Source organism: Equus asinus, chromosome 5 (assembly GCF_041296235.1).
Source record: "Equus asinus isolate D_3611 breed Donkey chromosome 5, EquAss-T2T_v2, whole genome shotgun sequence".
Classification (NCBI taxonomy): domain Eukaryota; kingdom Metazoa; phylum Chordata; class Mammalia; order Perissodactyla; family Equidae; genus Equus; species Equus asinus.
Window position 1 is genome coordinate 15,492,699 of NC_091794.1, and position 20,294 is coordinate 15,512,992.

Below are 20,294 nucleotides of genomic sequence, written 5' to 3' on the forward strand. Positions count from 1 at the left end.
TTTTTTACTTATAGAAGTACGTAACCAAATAAGTTTGGGGACTAACAATTTAGATGGAGAAAGTCCAATCTTCAAAAGAGCTACAGCCCCTGCCACAATTGTGCTTAAAGAAAAAAATTTGAAATGTTTCTTCTCTGCGGAGAAGTCCTAATTTATGTCATTGCTGTGAAATGGCAATATCATATTATAGCTAAGAGGATGTGTAGCATATGCTGGGAAAGGGTAAATAGACCTGAGAAAGGCAGACCACCATACTTTTTTGGACATTGTATCATATTCCTTTTTGAGGTTATCGATAGTTTTCTTTTCTTCAACTAAGGCCTCTTCGATGTCCAGCCTTTTCTCTCGAAGTTGAAGGGCCAGTTCAAAAAGACCCGTATCGCAATCTGAAAAGACAGTCAAAATGAAAAAGCAGCCCCATTTGTTATGGAATGTAGTGGACTTTGGATCTTCAGAATTAATCACCTCCATTTGTGGATTCACTCTAGCAAGGTTTTACTACACTTAGGGCTCCATTGCTTTAGCTAGAAATTATTACTACTACTAATAATTATGATAGTAATTATGAAATTAGTATTGATGTTCTGAGCAGTACTCTGAGCCAGGCTCAGTGCTAGGCTCTTTATGTATGTTATCTCACTCAAGGCCCATAGGCCCTGCAAGGAAGAAATGATTGTGCCATTTTATGGGTGAGGACTCTAAGTCTCAGAGAGGTCACCTAGCTGATACGTGACAGAATGGGACGAAAGTACACTTCTATTAATTTCCACTATTTCACACTAATAGCCACATTTATCCACTGAGAAATACATAGAGAGTGTGAAAATGTGATAGAGTACCACCACGGAATTTAGGAAGCTTTGTTCTTGCCCTAGTTTTACCGCTGAACTACAGGGAGACTTTGTTCAAGCCGTGTAATCCCGCTAGAAAAGAACAAGTTGCATTACAAGATTCAGCTCTCTTCCACTCATAAATATTATAATTTTAAGAAGATTCTTATTTTCAACATCAAAACAAGATTTAGGGGCTGGCTTGGTGGTGTAGTGGTTAAGTTTGTGTGCTCCACTTCGGTGGGCCAGGATTTGTGGGTTTGGATCCCAGGTGTGGACCTAGCACTGCTCGTCAAGCCACACTGTGGCAGCACCCCACATAAAATGGAGGAAGATAGGCACAGATGTTAGCTCAGTGACAATCTTCCTCAAGCAAAACGAGGAAGGTTGGCAACAGTTGTTAGCTCAGGGCCAATCCTCCTCACAAAAAAAAAAAACCCCAAACAAAATTTAAATGTTATTTGAAATTAAACTTAAAATTTGATTTAAAATTTACAAGAAATGTCTAGAAAAACAAATTTTAGACCAAGAAGAAATTGGTTTTTTCCTACAGAATCATTCATCTATTGGGACTGTAAGAATATTGGTCTGACTGCTTCTTTCTGGTTTCAACAGAGAAAACAGTGAATACAAGTTGTCAAGCATCTCTCGGAAACTAGCACAAATTGCTCTTACAAAACAGATCTGAAATGTGAAAAATCTGAATGGGTTTTTCAAAAAGGAAGAGCTCTGTAAAAAAAAAAATTTAACTATATATATAAAAAACAATCTTCTATTTCTCCATAAAATGAAATGCTGTATAATTTATGACTCAATCAACTATAAACTATCTGAAGATTAATTTGTCACTTACAAATGGTTGCCTAAGGGAAGAGAATATAAATCACCCAGAGAGCCCCAAAAAGTATTCATTAGACTATGCTGCCTACATCTTAAATTATCCTTTCTTTAAATTTTATTATGAGACAATTGAGAAACCAGAAAAAGAACCTTCTTGGGACTGTCAATCCATAGTCACACTTCACAGAGAACACATGGTTTTAACCAACTTACTTGTTGGGCAGATAGAATCATCAAAAACCTCATCTTCAGATCCAGACTCATCCTCATCACTCTCCAAGCTGGACTCTTCCTCACTTGATTCATCACTATCTTCATCTTCATCTAAGGAGAGAAGAAAAATTGTTAATAAGCAGAGAAGTTCCTGCATTGAGCTAAATCTCAGATTTTTAAAATAAAGTATTTTTCAATGAGTTGGTCACTAGGAAGAGAACAAAGATAAAGCAGGAAAATAATATGTTTAGAAGAGTTTAAAATGGTTAAGGTCACAGAGACCACAAACTCAAATGCCTGCAGAAGGATGTGCAATTAATCTCAATGCATTCAGTCAGAGAGGGTTGAGACTAAGCTGCTTATACTGTGACCCACCTAACACACGCCTGGTTACACAGGCCCACAGTTCCTGAATCGTAGTGCTCTGAAAACAGAGGAGATTTTCATAACTTATCTCACCTGAAGAAAGCTTAGCGTGAATATGCATGTCCTGTTGCAGAAGTGTTAAGATGCTTGATTTAGAGATCCTGCACCAAATCCTCCTATGGATGTTAGTTGACAGACTCTCTTTTGACCAAACTTGAGTCAGGCTCCTTTGAGTCCTTTCTGACTAGTCCCTGACCTTGGGCTCTGTCCTTGGCCCCTGTCCTTGGCCCATTTAGTCCTGCGTTAGCAAGAATACTGCTGAGTTGGTTTAGTAAAAAGCCCCCACACTTGATATCTGATTAAATTCTTTATTCCCTAGCCTCAATGTCTTATCACTCTGGCCTACCTTCAGCAAGAATCCTGTAGATCAGTTTAGCAAAGAATCACCTCTTAGTAATTTTCCACCCGCTGACCCCCACCCTGCTCCTTGGCTATGAATCTCCACTTGTCCTTGTTGTATTCAGAGTTGAGCTGACCCCTCTCCCTACTACAAAATCTCATTGTAGTAGTCCCCCTGAGTAAAGTCTGCCTTGTTGTTCTTTAACAAATGTCATGAATAATTATTTTCTTTAACAATGTCATATGCAATGTCTTTTATAAAATATAAAAATTTTTGAATACTAAAAACACATCCGCCCCCCAAGAGTTTTGGATAAGGGATTGTGGACCTCCCCCACCTAATTCTGCCCTATTTCCTTGTAAAACACCTTAAGGTTATCTATAAACCATGGATCACCAATTGGCAATTTCTATTTTATGGAAAATCAATTTAGCAATAAGAGCTGGACTTCATACTCTCTAGAAGATTTCTTAAATTTAAGATCTCTCTTAAAATTACTTTAAGCGATCTGTACAGTGGTTTATGAAATAAATCAGCAAAGTTTAAAATTAGACTTCAAAATTCTTACACAGTCTTCTGCTTTCAGGAAGATGGGGTAGATCTACTTTTCGCTATTCCTCCCAACAAACGTAGCTAAAAACTCTGGACGTTATGTGTAAAACAAATATAAGAAGACTCTGAAAAGTGGAAGATGGAGGCAGATATACTATGCACCTAAGAACCCAAGGAACCACACTGTGGAGAGTTCCTTGGGTATTCTTTTTGACTCATATATCTCAGACGTGGAGATGAATAAGTCAGTGATCTGGAACCACCAACAGGTACAGATATGAAAAGGTCCAACAAGAGCCTGCTTTTCTAGCCAAACTACTAGGAAAGAAGCAGTGTAGCAAGAGAAAACTTTTAGACAATATTCCAACTGTCGAAGCAAATAATCCATAATCAATCTATAAATCTAAATTTGGGGTGAGTTTATTATGAGCCAGTTCTGAGGACTATAGCCTGGGGCCCTCTTTCCCCAAAGAAGGAAGGGCATGAAAGAAGTGGGGCGTACAGAGTGGTTATATACCATCTTGGAACAAAGAGCATACATCACATATGACAGGAATATCTCTTTTACTACTGTCATGAGATGCTTAGCTGGCACAGCAGCTCAGTGGCCAGTGGGTCAGTGGTCACAAGGTGAGCATAGCAGGTCAGTAATTAATCCTTAGTTTCCAGGGAGAGATGCTTATCCTTAAGGAAATGCCAATATGGTGGGGAAGCTACCTCCCTATCTTTAAGGGCATCATTCTCGTCTTTGAGATATTGTAATGTTTAAAGCAGATGAACAACACACGCTCATGAGGCCACATCAGGCCCTTTTGTAAAAACAAGGTCAAGCCAAATAAGATTTAAACCAAATGGCTTCCTCATATACTCCAATATATCCTATTGCTTTTCACTTATTTACACAACCAAACACCACAGGAAAAAACTGTGATATTATATCCACTCATATCAGCAAAGGCCAAAGGAGGAGCAAGACGTCCACCATTGCAAAGCTGTGATGAGGCACCCCTACATTCCCACCAGGATGGTGCCAGAGAAGACCAAGTGAGGAACTAGGACATTTACTCCTGCTGGCTGGTAACCAGCTCTCCCTGCCTCAACCAAGGTGTCTGTGGAGGCTAAATGGGTAGCCCGGACTTCCACTCTCACCTGGCAGTAACAAGGTTCCCTTCCACCTCCCCAGAGAGGTGGTGTCAGAAGAACCCTAGTAGAGAGTCAGAACTTTCACCTTTGCCCAGAGGTACCAAGGCCACCACTACCATGTTGTCAGTAGAGACTATGCAGGGGAGCTGGAACTCCCATCCACACATAGCAATAACAAGGAGATCCACTCCCACCTTGGGTGACAGCGAAGGTTGAATACCTCTACCTGGCAGTAAGGAGTGGGCACCCATCCCTTTCTCTGGCAGAGTGGTGTTAGAGAAAGCCAAGTAAAACAGAAGATTTAAATAGGATACAGTCTTATAACGCAATGTGAAAGTTTCCAGGTTTCAATTGCAGGTGACTCATCACATCAAGAACCAGGAAGATCTCCAACTGAATGAGAAGAGACAACCAATAAATATCAACACTATGATGACGGAAATGTTAGAATTATCTGACGAAGCATTTAAAACAGCCATGAAAAAAAGGCTTCATGAAAAAAGGCTTCATAAAAAAGCCATGAAAAAATGAGCAATTATGAAGACACTTTAAGCAAATGAAAAAATACAAAGCCTCAGCAAAGAAATAAAAAGTCTCAGCTAAAAAAAAAAAAGTTATAAAAGAACTAAATGGAGGGGGCCAGCCCTGTGGCCAAGTGGTTACATTCGTGCGCTCCGCTTCGGCAGCTCAGGGTTTGGATCCTGGGCGCAGACATGGCACTGCTCATTAGGCCATGTTGAGGTGGTATCCCACATGCCACAACTAGAAGGACCCACAACTATGTGCTGGAGGGATTTGGGGAGAAAATAAAGCAGGGGAAAAAAAAAAGAAGATTGGCGACAGTTGTTAACTCAGGTGTCTTTAAAAAAAAAAAAAAGAACTAAATGGAAATTTTAGAACTGAAAAATACAGTAACTAGAATAAAAACTGAATGGGTAGGCTCAAAAGCTGAATAGAAGGGACAGAGAAAAGAATAAGTGAACTTGAAGAGAGAACAATAGAAATTAGCCAATTTGACCAACAGAAAGAAAACAGACTGAAAAACAAGCAAACAAACCCCACACCCTAGAGCCTCAGGGACCTAAGGGACTATAACAAAAGACCTAAAATTCACGCCACCAGAGTCCCAGAAGGGGTTAAAAAAGAGGGAGTATTTAAAAGTACTTGAAGAAATAATGGCTGAAAACTTTTCAAATTTGGAAAAAGACATCAACTTACAGGCTAAAGAAGTTTAGTGAACTCTAAACAGGATAAACTCAAAGAAATATACACCAAGACACATCACAGTCAAACTTCTGAACACTAAAGACAGAAAAAATCTTGAAGGTAGTGACAGAAAAGTGATACTTTACCTACAGGGGATAAACAATTTAAATATCAGAGAGTTTCTCATCAGAAACCATGGAGGCCAGAGGAGGTGGCACAATGTATTTCAAGTGCTGAAAGAAAAGAAATATCAACCTAGAATCCTATACCCAGTGAAAATGTCTTTCAGAAATAGAGGGGAAATTAAGACATTCTCAGATTAAGAAAAAATAAGAAAATTTGCCACTAGTATACCTATCCTAAAAGAATGGATAAAGGAAATTCCCTAAACAGAAGGGAATTTTTTTTTAAAGGAACCTTGGAACATCAGGAAGGAGGAAAGAACGTGGTAAGCAAAACTATGGGTAAATACAAAGGCTTTCCTCCTCCAAGTGTTTAAATTAAGTTTGCTGATTGAATCAAAAATTATATCAACATCTGATGTAGCTCTAGATGTATTCAGAGGAAACACTCAAAACAATTATATTATAAATGGGAGAGATAAAAGGATGTTAAAGTAGGTAAGGATTTCCTACTTATACTGGTAAAATGATGACACTGGTGGACTGGGATAAATTATGTATACAAAATGTAATATAGAGAGCAACCACTAAAAAAGTTGTACAAAGAGATACACTCAAAAACACTACAGAAAATTAAAGTGGAATTTTAAAAAATGTTCAAGTAACCAACAGGAAGGTATGAAAAAGAAAAAAGACAGGAAACAGGAAGGATAACAACAAATGAAAAAAATGGCAGACCTCAGTCCTAATATTCTAATATATCAAACATAAATGCTTTAAATACACCCATTAAAAGAGAGCGGATGAAAAACATTATTTAACCATATGCTGTCTACAAGAAATTCACTTCTAATATGATATAGTCAAGTTGAAAGTAAAAGGAGGGAAAAGAGAAATCAGGCAAATATTAATCAAAGCAAAGCAGGAATAGCTCTATTAATGTCAGATAAAGTAGACTTCAGAGCCCAGAAAATTACCTGAGACAGAGAGAGACCCTATATAATGATAAAAGTGTCAGTTTACCAAGAAGACACAGCAATCCCAAATGAGTACGCATAAAACAACACAGCTGCAAAATATGTGAAGCAAAAACTGAAGAAAATGAAAGGATAAATAGACAAATCCATGATTCTATCTGGAGCCTTCAACCCCCTCTCTCTCAACATTTGATGGAAGAACTACAGTACAGAAAATTAGCAAAGACACAGGACACCTGAACAGCGCCAACAACAGACAGGAGCTAACTGATAGTAATAGAACACTTCACCCAAAACAGCAGAATACACATTGTTGGCAAGTGCCCCACAGAACATATACCAAGATAGACCATACGTTAGACCATAAAACAAATCTCACCTATAAAAGAATTGAAATCATACCTAGTACGTTCTCTGACCACAACGGAATCAAACTAGAAATCAATGAGAGAAAGCTAACAGGAAGATCTCAGGACACTTGGACCTAAACAACACACTTCTGTATAATCCATGAGACCCAGAAGCAGTCTCAATATAAATCTTAAAACCACATTGACCTGAGTGAAAATGAAAATGCAACTTTCTAAAATTTTGAGAGAAAAATTTATAGTACTAAATTAGAAAAGAGGAAAAGTCTCAAATCAATAATTTAAGTTCCCAGCTCAAAACCTAAAAACAGAAGTGCAAAACAGAAGGAAGGCAATAGTAAAGGGCAGAAATCAATAAAATCGAAAGCAGAAAAACAATAGAGAAAATCACTTGCAAAAAGAACTGGCTTCTTCTTGAAATGATCAATTAAATTGACAAAGCTCTAGCAAGACTGAAAATAGAATAGAAAGAAAAGAACGAAGTTACAAATATCAAGAATGCACCAGGTGACATTACTACAGACACTGCAGATGTTAAAAAGATAACAAGAAAATACAATGAACATCTCGATGCACATAAATTTGGCATCTTGGACAAAATAGACGAATTCTACAAACAATGCAAACTACCACAACTCACTCAATATAAAATACATAATTTGAATAGTTCTATAACTATTAAGAACATCAAATTTATAATTTTAAAACTCTTCTCAAGAAATCTACTGGTCCAAATAATTTCACTGCAGAACTCTACCAAACACTTAAAGAATTACCATCAATTCTACACAATATCTTCCGGAAAAATCAAAAAGGAGAGATGACTTCCTAATTTATATTTTGAAGCTAGTATTATTCTGATACTGAAACCAGAAAAAGACAGTACAAAAAAAGAAAGCTACAGACCAATGATCCTCATGAATATAGACACAAAATTTCTCAATAAAATATTAGCAAATAGAATACAGCAGTATATAAAAAGAATTTTATACCATACCAAGGCAAGAATATTTCAGGTGTGCAAGTCTGGATCGATAATCAGTAATCAGCCAATACAACCCACCATATTAAAAATCACATAATCATCAATCAATGCAGAAAAGCATCTGACAAAATTCAACACCCATTTGTGAGAAAAACTCATGAAAAGTATCTATGAAACACCTACAGGGAGCATACTTAATGGTAAAAAACTGTATGCTTTCCCACCTAAGATTGGGAATAAGGCAAAGAGGTCAGCTCTCAGCCCTCTGTTTCAACATAGTACTGGATATTCTAACCAGTGCAAGGCAAGAAAAGGAAATTGGCATTCACATCAGAAAGAAAGGAACAAAACCGCCCCTATTTGCAGATGAAATTATTGTCTATGTAGAAATTCCCAGGGAATCCATCAAAAACTCCTAGAACTAGTAAGTGAAGTCACAACATATGAGACAAATATCTAAAAAGCAATTGTATTTCTATATACTAGTATGAACATGTGGACACCAACATTAAAAACAAAATAGCATTTAAAATCACTCACAAAAAAGTAAATACTTAAGTGTAAATCTGACAAAATATGAACAAGAATTATATGTTGAAAACTACACAATGCTGATGACAGAAATCAAAGATCTAAATAAAAGCATACTGTGCTCATGCAGCAGAAGATTCAACACAGCAAAGATGCCAATTCTCTCCAAATTGATAAAGTTTCACACAATTACTATAAAAATTGCCACAAATATTTGTAGATATAAAAAAATTCTAATGTATGGAAATATAAAGGAACTAGAATAGCTAAAAGAATTTTGAAAAAGAAGAATAAAGTAGGAGGAATTAGTCTGAATTCAGTACTCAGTAGCTAATCCAGACTGCAATGTTGGTGGAGAGAGCAGTGCAGAGATTCATAGAACAGAACAGAGAACCCAGAAATAGAGCCCCACAAATAGGCCCAAATAATTTTTGACAAAGACCGAAAGCAATTCAATGGAAGGGAAACAGCCTTTTCAACAAATGGTGCGAGAACAACTGGACATTCACAGGAGGAGAAAGAGAACCTTGACCTAAGTCTCAGACCTTCTACAAAAATGGACTCCAAAGGGATCACAGACTTCAATGTAAAATGTAAAACTACAACACTCTTAGAAAAAAAAATAGAAAATCTCTGGGACCTAGAAATGGGCAAAGAGTTCTTAGGCTTGACACCAAAAAAAGAGCCATCAAAAGAAAAACCGACAAATTGGACAACAACAAAATTAGCAACTATGGCTCTGTGGAAGACCCTGTAAGGAAACAAACAGACAAGCTACAGGCTGGGAGAAAATATCTGCAAACCATATATCTGACACAGGACAGAACTCTCAAAACGCAATACAAAAGCAAACGATCGTATTCAAACATGGGCAAAAGACGCGAAGAGAGATTTTACTGAAGACGATATACAGGTGATAAACACGTGAAAAGATGCGCCTGGTCACAGAGACTACGATATGCTATCTCACAGCAGATACAAACACACACAAATTATGTCCAACTGGTTAGAGGCCTAAAGGTTTCTATTGTCTCTTTAACTCCACAGGGCTCTACACTGTCTATGTTGTAGGGGGAAGAAAGTGTCTAATATGTCCCTTAGTTATTTCTCTATTTCATGCTAATGAGAAAAAATAAGATCATATGTAAGAAAGATACAAACCAGCATCTCCTTCAACTTCCTTTTTCTTCGACCGCTTAATCCTTTTCTTCAGGACCTTCATGAGGAAGTTAGCAAATTTATTGTTTTCTCCAAGGGCTGCTTGGAAACCAGCATAGAGTGCCTTTTCTTGGTCCTGAAGCCTGGTGACTTCATTCTTTTTCTCTTCCATCTCTTTAAGAGTTTCATTTATTTTCCACTGAATGAACAAAAACAAGAACAAAGGATAAATATTTCTGATAAGCCAGGTTTAGAGAACAATGTACATTACAACGTAAGGTTATAATCTACGAATATTTTTTAAAGCTTCTTAACAGAAGTTGACATCTCTGGTGTTTGCATAGCCATCCATTTATCTGGTTAAAATTTTATGATTCTTTTGTAAAAATCAGTTAAGTTCAGAATCAGATAAGATCAGCTTTTTAACTTTTAGCTTCCTCAAAAAATTTAAATTAAATTGAAATTTTTACTGATATGTGGATGTCAGCTAATATTTTTGTATGTGTGGTCTTAAAAACAAAGGGTTTTTTTTATATCAATATATGGTAACTAAAACAAAAAGACACCTCATCTCTTAGTGAAGCTGATATACATAAAAAATGATGTCACTATTCAGTATATAATATCTATTTAATAGAATCTTTCTTCCTTTAAAACAAAGATAGATTCATCTCTTTAAATTTAATTCATATAATTCATATAATCTCTTTAAATTTAACATATGTAGGAGACAATTTCCTATGACATTCAATTATATATTACTCTGAAACTGGCTATATTTGAGAAACTCACCTTCTTTTCCAAATAATGTTTGTAAGGATAACAAATAAAACACATCAAAACTTAACTTCATTTGATAGCTAGTGACAAGAAAAATATACACTTTTCAAGTCAATAGATAAACTAAATATAAGGTTCATTTTTGAAAATTTTGTTCTCTTATTTTACACAATATCAAATTCACTAAAAAAAAAATTGATTCACTTCTCTCTGACCAAGGTTACTAAAACAGAGAGCAAGCAGGAAGAACAGGCAGAAGGTGGAGGGAGAGAAGATGAGGACATGAAGAGGGGGGAATTAAGGTGAGAAAAGGGAGAAAGAAAAGCAGCAGCATGTCCCCTCCCCCTCCGTGACTAAGGGCGCGGCCAGCTCGCGTTCTCCCGCCCCTCATACCTGCAAGTCCTGTTCCTCCTTGTCTAACGAATTAACACGCTCTTGAAGTATGTTCTCCTGTTTTTCAAAATTCTTGAGGAGAAGGATTTCTTGAAATAATGTGACATGGTGCAGGTCAGATAATTTCATCTGAGTATCTAGTTTCAGTTTCTGATGTCTCAGGAGACGGAGTTCCGCATCGAAAGTGACAATCAGTTCTTTGATCTGGGAGGGAAAAAGATTGGAGGGTATGTCAGAAGTTAAGAACAGGTAAATGCATTTATTAAAGTATCTAACAATACTAATTTGTTTGAGTAAAAGATTTTCTCATTACGCCCTTATTAAGGATGGAGAATTACATGGGAGTGTGTGTGTAGTCATATAAATCAATTCACCTAAGATTAAATTTATATAAATTAATTTTATTAAGTGATAGGAATTCCATAACTACAGTCCTTCCAGCTATTTCTTCACCACTGACTAAGCCATGGATCACCAAGGCCTGTCGTGCTCTGCTGTATGATTTAAACCTGAGACTCTGAGCAACTTGTGGGTAGTGTTGACACCTGTCTCCACTCTAGCCCCACAGTCTCTCTCCATCACCTTTCATACAGTAAGCATGAAAGAAATATGTCCCTCGACTTATTTTGAAAATTTTCAAACCTACAGGACAGTAAATATTTTGGGATACATGTATATATAATGATGGAGCCACTAGAAACCTGCTCGACCTTCTTATATTACGTATAGATGAAGAAACTGAGGCTCAAGGTGATTTTCTGAGATCAAAGCTAATTTGTTACAGAGCTGGGACAGGAACCTAAGCATCCCCAAGTCCTGGTCTAGACCATATTCCACTGTTCACCTAATGATTCTAAATCCTCAAGCTTTGCTCTGATTTTGGCACAGCTTCTCCCTGACCTGATCCCAAAGGAGACGAAGAGATCCAAAGAGAGCCCCGAGAGCTCATTCTCCTGAGGAAGCTAGTACAAGAGGAAGAAGACAAACCAGCCTATGTTTGTCATTGGGCTGTACATGACAGGGAGCTGTACTAGCAAATGTCCGCAGTGAGTGAGGGCCCAGCTGGGGCTGAGGAAGAGGAAGAGACCTGTGCATTTGGGGCAGTGAAAGTGCTGGAGAATTTCAGAGAGTTAAAATAACAACAAAAAACCAAGAAGAAGAAAAACTAAAATTTTAACTATGTATGTCTGTAGACTAAGTAGGCTCCTCTTTAATGCTTGTTCAACAAATCTGAATTGTTTTTAAATTTCTTTGGAGGCAGGACTGTATTTTCTTCAGCGTGACACCATTCTGAAACTGTACCGCATAGGTGTCCAAGTTTGTGAGGGTCACACTCGATTTACTCTCTCCCACCCCTCACAGCCTGTAAACTGTGTGAGGACAGAGAATGTGCCTGGCTTAATAACTGTTGCAACCCTACTACCTAGCTAGCACTGTCCCTGCACATAAAATGTCTAATAAATATTTGTTAAATTAATAACTAAATCAGTTACAATTAAATCAATCAAAATTTTTTACTGAATATCTACAATTTGTCCAGCATTGTTCTAAACACTGCAGGGAAATCAGAAGCAGCACATGTGGTCCTTCCTTCCAGAATTGCATAATTTAATTTACAAGACAAAACTAACACACAAAACAGCAAGCAAAATAAGTGCAAAACACGAGGTGCTGGTTACAGGTGCAATTGGAGTTTAGAAAGAAGGAGAGTATGTAATGTGGGCAGAAGATTCTGGAGAGGGTTTGGAACTGGGCTGAGTTTTGAACGATGACTCAACTTTGGAAGGAAGTCATTGCAGGTTGAAAGAAATAGCAAAGGAAAAAGCATGGATATAAAACTCAGAAAGAGGGGAGAAGCAGGAAGAGTGAGAAAACGGGCTAGATGAAATGAAAACAGTGGGTGAAGAATAAGGTTGAGAAGCTGTGGGGGGGGTGGCCCTCACAGGGTGGAGCCAGAGAGACACACTGAGGAAGAGGATGCTATACAGCTGGAAGCAGGGAGCTATCTATCCAGGAAAGGTCCTTTTCTTTCCATATTCAGAGCAGCTCCTGCACAACTGGCCCCAGCCTGGTTCTGACTTTCCCAGAAATAAAAACAGTCACCATTCCAGCTCCAGAAAAATTTTAAGTCAGTCATCACCATGAACATCCCCACTAATGGAGCAAACCACACACGAGAGGAAGAGGCGTGTGTGAAAAGCAGAGGGAGCCTCAATTTTCCCTGGAAGTTTCCATCCATCGTCTGAAAGCTGCTCCATCACTTCCTCTTTACCATGACTTCAGTTAGACGCCAATTAACATGGATTTGCCCTACATTCTTGGTCAGCTTTCCAAAAAGAAAAAAGTTAAAAAGCTCCAAAGTTCTGGGCAGAGCACAATGATTTTCAGAAGACCAGGGATGAGGAGGAAGCCAAGACACCAGTGAGCTGTGGCCTGATCAGGGTTTGGGGAAGGTTAATGCAGACAAATTTAAAACAAATAAGAAACCAGATCTAGGTCTTCCCCTTTCCTCTCCTTCAGCTTTGAACGGGCACGGTCTCGCCCTTACCCTGTTGGTCAAATACTGTTGCATGTACATGTGTTTAATCTCGTCCCTCTTCATAACCTCCAGCTCCACTTCGGTTGGATCTGCTCTCTCAAATTCCAAAAGCTTCGGAACCTCGAGACCGAATGATGATGCCTTTGATGATCTAGACAATGAATCTCGTGTCGTCAGATCTCCGTCCTTTCCAGAAGAGATTCTGAGGAATCCTCCAGCTGAGCCTGAAGACCCTGCACATTCCACTTCGGGGTCCTTTCCAGCCCGACTTTTCATCTGCTGTCTCTTAAAAACTAGGAGAGTTTCCTCATCATACTGAAATCTCTTTTCGGGAACTTCTTCCGGGTGTATCTGAGGGATTTGGGGGATGGGGACGTGCTTGGATATATGAAGAGTCGACTGAATGTTCTTCACTTCTTGGACCAGGCACTGTATTTCCTCGATGACAGCCACTTTAAGGTCTCGAAGAGAGAGGATGCACTTGTTCATGTGCATTTTCTTTGAATGGGCCTGATAAAAAGAACAGGAAGGAAAAAAATGACAACCCATTCACAAAGGACAGTTTGAAACAGGACTTGCTTTTGTCCCTTGACCAGTATGCCTCATAAAAATTCAAGGTAAAAATTCATCTGATCATTTCTGTTCACTACTAAGTTACTCTTTCCTCTAGCTTTTAGTTTTTTTCCCCTCCAGCCTCTCCAAAAAGGGAGATAATCTGGATATGACCTCTGGTGTCCTTCAGCTGGATCGTTGGGCTGAGTTCCCCTGTCCTCCTCCCACCGCTCAATGCAAGTCCCTCTTGAAGCCTTCTATTCAGCCAGATCCCAGGGAGGGAAGATCATTCTTTGGTCGGAAACACACAAGTAACTGCCCTTCCCTGATGGAAACTCAAATCCCGCTGGCTTATACTCACTTAGGGTTGCCCACCTGGGGCCAAACTACAGTTTAGCCTGTCTTCATTCTATATTTTGGTCACATTATTACTGTTACTCCTTGAGCAGGCAAGGTCATGACCCTGAATTTCAGGGTCATGTCACACCAAGAGATTCCAAGACACTTCCTCGGTTCCTTCTCCATTTATCTAAGCCACGCTGTGCCCCCTGCCTCCAGCCACAGGTGCCACACAGGCCCATTGCTCCTCATTACAGCTCTCTCCCCACTCTGTTTCCTATTGACCTTACCAGAGCCTATGGGCACATGCAAGCTTACTCCTGTGTGCAGTTAGGAAACTAGGTAGTCCAAAGGCTATTAAGAGTTACTTTGCATAAATATATAGGTTAAAAAACAAAAGATCAAAAGGCACTTCTCCAAGTAGTTTTACAAAACTTACCTGTATATTTACTATCTATAAAACAAAAATCTGGAACAAAATAGAGGAGATGTTTTACATAATTAGGAGCAAACCTTTAAAGTGTTAGAAGTTTAAACTCAAAATCCAGCACTCAAGTGAGTCGGGACCATTTCTGAAGCACCAGATGGACTGAGAATTATGCTTAAAAGAACAAACCCAAACCAGTCTGATGTCGGTGAGGCCTACCTCTTTGAGGAGTCCTCTTTACACACCAACCTTTTCTTTCTATTTTTCCAAATATCACACTCACCAAAACACTGGCCTGGGGGAGGGAGGAAATACACTATTTCTAAAATGCTTTATACTTCAATGACTTTTAATTTAACTGTGACAATAATGACCATTTATTGACTTTGACCATTACACTAACCCTATGAGGTAGACCAGCCATGTCTTATTGTTGTTAATTGGTATTAACATCCTTTTTACAGACAATATAACTAAAGCTGAGGGAGACTTATGTGGCTGGAAAAGTTCACATGGCTATTAAGCAGCAGAGATGAGAACAGAACTCTGATCTTTTGACTTGCAGAATAGTGTGTTCTATATTATTTTACGCTGCCATTTAAATAAAATAGATTTCATTGTAATGCAATTCAGTTCAAGACATCACACCTGTCCATCATCTCTAGCTAGACTTTAAAATTTCAGGTTGGATGACTGGCAAATTGTGGTCAAAAGAACATTTCTCTATGATGATGGATGGAACATGATAGATGAAACAAGAATTACCCTAGACAAACAGACAGAAAAACAATCCAAATTGGTCACTAATAAAATGTTCAAAATGCCTGTTTGACCAGAAAGGTACAGTTATAAGCTGTGGAAATTTAATTGTAAATATGAATTGTCATACCAGGAATCTCATACTGCACGCACGTACAACATCTTTGGTGAAACAGAAAAAGACTCTCCTTCCTCAAGACATTTTACTTCCATCCGTCAGAAAATTATAAACTATTCAAATATATCATATCTGTGATAAGACTGGCACTCTCTCCAATGTGATGCCCTGAAATGTGCAAACTGCACAGCCATCTTTGGGGGCCAGGTGCCAAATTCTCCTCAAAATGGGGGCTCAGATGCTTCTGAGCCTCTAAGTGTGAAAAGTCACTTGTCAGTTCAAATTAAAGAATTACTATGGCAGGGAGAGGAAACTTAAGTGAGAAAATGGGGATGAGAAATCAGGACTATTGGAAGCAGTTTGGAAGAACGCAGAGAGAATCAAAGAGGAATATATTAATTGGCTAGTATTGAGTCACCTACAAAAGTTTGGAAGTCCTGCAAAGAACGGCTAAATATTGGCCTCTTTTCCTAGGTCTTTAGTCATCCATGGCAGCCAAAACCTACATCCAATAAGGATGTGTTTGAATTTCAGAGGTTTGGAGTCTATAAAATATAATGCTTTCACCCGTGAAACTGGTATTGAGCCAAGTAATTAATCTGAAGGCTGGTTCTGCCATATTAAGTAAATAATCATGGACAAATCTCTTGTCCTCACTGGGCCTCAGCTTCCTCTTTTGTCAAAAGGGGGCATTATTGTAGATAATCATGAAGGTCTTTTCCAGTTGCAAATTTCTATGACCATATATCCTTATGGACCAGATAGCAAAATGGGTGGTTTTAGCAGAATTCAGTTAGACATTGAGGTGTCTCTCATTGTCATGAAAGCTGTAGGTAAGTACCAGAGAGTCTAGGTGTCCCAGTTCCTCTTCCTTCTTGGCAGCATTTATTCTCATGTGCTCAGGTATCTTATAGTCTGAGGCTGTCTTCAGATTGAAGTCTCCCATACACAACTGGGCCTCTTTGATGGCTTGAACATCTTTGGGATCTTCATAGTCATCATCAGGTTTACTCTTGTACCTATCAGAAAAATAGACAACCCAGTCACAAATATAACAAATAAAACAATAAACTCTAATCCCTCTACTTTACTGCAGGTAGAGAATCAAATTCAATCAGGGAGCAAAAGTATAATCCTGAGTCTGTGACGCTACTTTTGTCTCCAGAGCTCAAATATCTTTTTTTCTTTTAAATTAAGGACTATTTTTAAAGCATGCCAAGCAAAATAATAAACAAGTAAAAACCAGTCACGAGATGGTGCTGAAACAATCTGAATCATTCTTAGGCTTTGGTTCACTTCTAAGTAATTTACATCAACATTTATTCCCTCAATAGAAATTAAGCCTTGAAGTTGGGGTGGGTTTTTTTTTTTAATCACTAAAACTTTAATTGAAAAAATAGATAAATAAAAACAACTGAACTTTTTAAAAATAAAATGTGATTGTCATAACATTTTCAAAAAAGACATCTAGTTCAAAATGATAGCATGAGAATATGTATTTATCTCCCCACCTTTCCCCAAATTCCACAGAAATGATAGTATAGCGGTATTAAAGGGAATAAATCATGAGGAAAGCTGAGAATGGGATAGAAAGCCACGAGCAAACCAGAGATAGTGACACATTTCTAGAAGACAGAAAGAAGATGAAATCATATGAACGGATAAACCAGACCAATGAAAAATGTAGCCCAGATCACCCCCAGGAGAAGGCTATAAAAAAGATTGGATATGGTCTTCTTGGTAGAGTTCCTAAGAGGTTCCAAGCACAGAAGGAGCGCAGGTATGGAGCAGGGAATGAAATGATATACAGTGACAAAATTAATTAAAAATTGAAAACGAATGCCTGAACCAGGTGGGCCCTCCTAATTTTCCCATCTCCACACATACAAACCAGTAGCAACCTTTACATCTAGACGAAACCTGAAGAACTAATCTCTACAGAAACTGCCCTCTCTGCTTGGGAAGTACTAAGCCATCTAGGGTATGGGTGGGCACACCATGGTAGGGATCTTCATTGGGAGACCCCACCCTACCTAGTTCTTTAAAGTGAAGTCTGCCAATCAACATGAATATGTGCACAGAGCCTGCAGTGAGAAAACAAACATATACAATAGAAGAGGAAGCAGATGCCATCTAATGTATTCATTGACAATCATTCATTTGTGTATAACAGAACTAAAAGGGAGGGTTAATATGTAAAAAAATAAAAAAGGAAAGGAAGGAAAGACAGAAAGATGGAAAGCAAGCAAGCAGCTAGTTCTGCTCTGGCCATGTGAGAGAAACAAGGTCCATAATTATCTCATGCTATAAATAACTAGAAAACCAAACGAAAATATATGAAAAAACTATGTTGAGACATTGAATAACAGGCAGCACAGCACTGTAATCCCTGAGAGAAGCGAGACAAAATAAGCAGTCCTTACTATCTCCTGGTGTCTGCCTGGAGGAAAACCCTACTCCAGACTGTGGAGCAGGGTTGGGATCCAAAATATTAGCCCAGTGATCTCACTGATTGAGTCAAGAGAGATCAGAGAGGTGTTTAGAATTTTGTGGAAAAGAATATCAGAGCTACACAAAGAAACAGCTCTAGAAATCTGCATAGGGCTGTCGAGTTTGGGGCTGAGTATTCATCTGTACAGGTGTAACGTGGAACACCACGAAGTCAGACAAAGAACAGCACCTGGGGAAAGCACAGTTACCGGGAAGCTGTAAGACAAGTAATTCTCACAGCTTACACATTGCTAGGAATCACTCACGATCCCATCAGCTAGAGAGACCTTGTTAAATGCAGGGGCCATTCAGTAGAGACCCTAAAAGAGTTATGCCTTTGAAGTGGGAAAAACAGATGTAGACAATATTGTCAATCACCTTGTCCTCATTGACATTTCTTGAACACTACATTCAAGAATGCAAGAACGCACACTTTTTTTCATGCACACATTGAAATTTCACTAAGATAGACTGTATGCAGACCTATACAATTCCCAATAAATTTAAAAGAATTTAAATCACACAGACTAGCTTCTATGACCACAACAAATTAATTTAGAATCAAACAGAAAGATTTTTTTAAACCCCAAAATATTTGGAAACTAAGAAGCACACTTCAAAACAAACCACAAGTAAAGGAAGAAGTCACAAGTGATATTAGAAAATATTTTGAACTGAATAACAAAAATATATCAAAACTTGCAAAATGCAGCTCAGGGCCTAGAGGGAAATTTATACTTATATTAGAAGAGGAGAAAAGTGTAAAATCAGAGCTTACACCTTAAACTTGAACCTTAAGAAGCAAGAAAAAAGAGTTAAAGTCCAAATTTTCTAGAATGAAGGAAATTATATAGAACAGAAATCAATGACATAAAGAGCAGATAAGTAATATTTTAAAAAATCTGTGACCAAAAGCTAGTTGCTTGAAAAGATCAATAAAATTGATAAACCTCTTTTCTAGAATGATCAAGATAAAGAGAGAAAACACAAATTAACAAGGTAAAGAATAAAACAGGGGACAACACAACAGATAGTACAGAAACTAACATAATAAGAGAATAGTATGAACTATTTTATGCCAATAAATTTGATAACCTGCATGAAATGCACAAATTCCTTGAAAGACACAAATTACCAAAACTGCCACAAGAAGAAACAGAAAATCTGAACAGCACTATAACAAAAAATTGACTTTGTATTTATAACCTTCCTTCAAAGAATACTCCAGATCCAGATGGCTTCACTGATAAATTCTATCAAATATTTAAGGAAGAAACAATACCAAAACTACCTAATTTATTTCAAAATAGAAGTGGAAGGAAAACTTCTCAACTCATTTATGAAACCGTTATTACCCTGATGACAACCCAGAAAAGATATTACATAAAAATAAAACTAGAGACCAATATTCTTCATTAACACAGGTATATAAATCCTTAACAAAATACTAGCAAATCAAATCCAGCAACATTTTTTTGAAAATATCAAGTATATTATATTTTTCCAGTTTTATTGAGATATAATTGACATATAATGTTGTCTTAGTTTAAGGTGTACCACACAATGATTTGATATACGCATATATTACAAAATGTTTACCACGATAAGTTTAGCTAACATCCTCACCACACATAATTACAAGCTTTTTCCCTTGTAATGAGAGCTTTTAAGATCTACTCTCTTAGCAATATACAAAACAGTATTGATAATTTAATCATCATGCTCTATATTACATCCCCAGAATTTATCTATCTTATAACTGGAAGTTTGTACCTTTTGACTACCTTTAGTCATTTTCCCCATTCCCTGTTCCCCACCTCTAGCAACCAGCAAACTGTTTCAGTGAGTTCAGATTTTTTAGATTCCATACATGTGAGATCATACAGTATTGCTCTTTCTCTGTATGACTTATTTCACTTAGTATAATACCCTTACGTTCCATCTGTATTGTTGCAAATAGCAGCATTTCCTTCCTTTTTCGTCTGAACAATATTCCATTCTGTATATGTATCACAACTTCTTTATCTATTCATCCATTGATGGAGACCTAGGTTGTTTCGATGTCTTGGCTATTGTAAATAATACCGCAATGAACATGAGGGTGCACGTATCTCTTTGAGATACTGATTTCAATTCCTTTGGATAAATACCCAGAAGTGGAGTAGCTGGATCATATGGTAGATCTATTTTTAATTTTTTTAGGAAC

General features: G+C 37.7%; 1 protein-coding gene across 2 annotated transcripts in view; it reads right to left on the reverse strand.

Moving 5' to 3' along the window:
* CFAP44 (cilia and flagella associated protein 44) overlaps positions 1 to 20,294 on the reverse strand; it is a 105,159-nt gene that overhangs the window by 13,351 nt on the left and 71,514 nt on the right. Inside the window, exons 25-30 of one of the 2 annotated variants that reach the window (XM_044771585.2) lie at positions 16,440 to 16,617; positions 13,413 to 13,913; positions 10,865 to 11,068; positions 9,695 to 9,890; positions 1,884 to 1,994; positions 256 to 386 (exon numbers count right to left, since the gene is read on the reverse strand). In XM_044771585.2, the coding sequence (XP_044627520.1) occupies positions 256 to 386; positions 1,884 to 1,994; positions 9,695 to 9,890; positions 10,865 to 11,068; positions 13,413 to 13,913; positions 16,440 to 16,617 (1,321 nt within the window). Of the gene's footprint in view, positions 1 to 255; positions 387 to 1,883; positions 1,995 to 9,694; positions 9,891 to 10,864; positions 11,069 to 13,412; positions 13,914 to 16,439; positions 16,618 to 20,294 lie in introns of those variants that run through there. The other variant, XM_070508840.1, reaches the window with a different exon arrangement.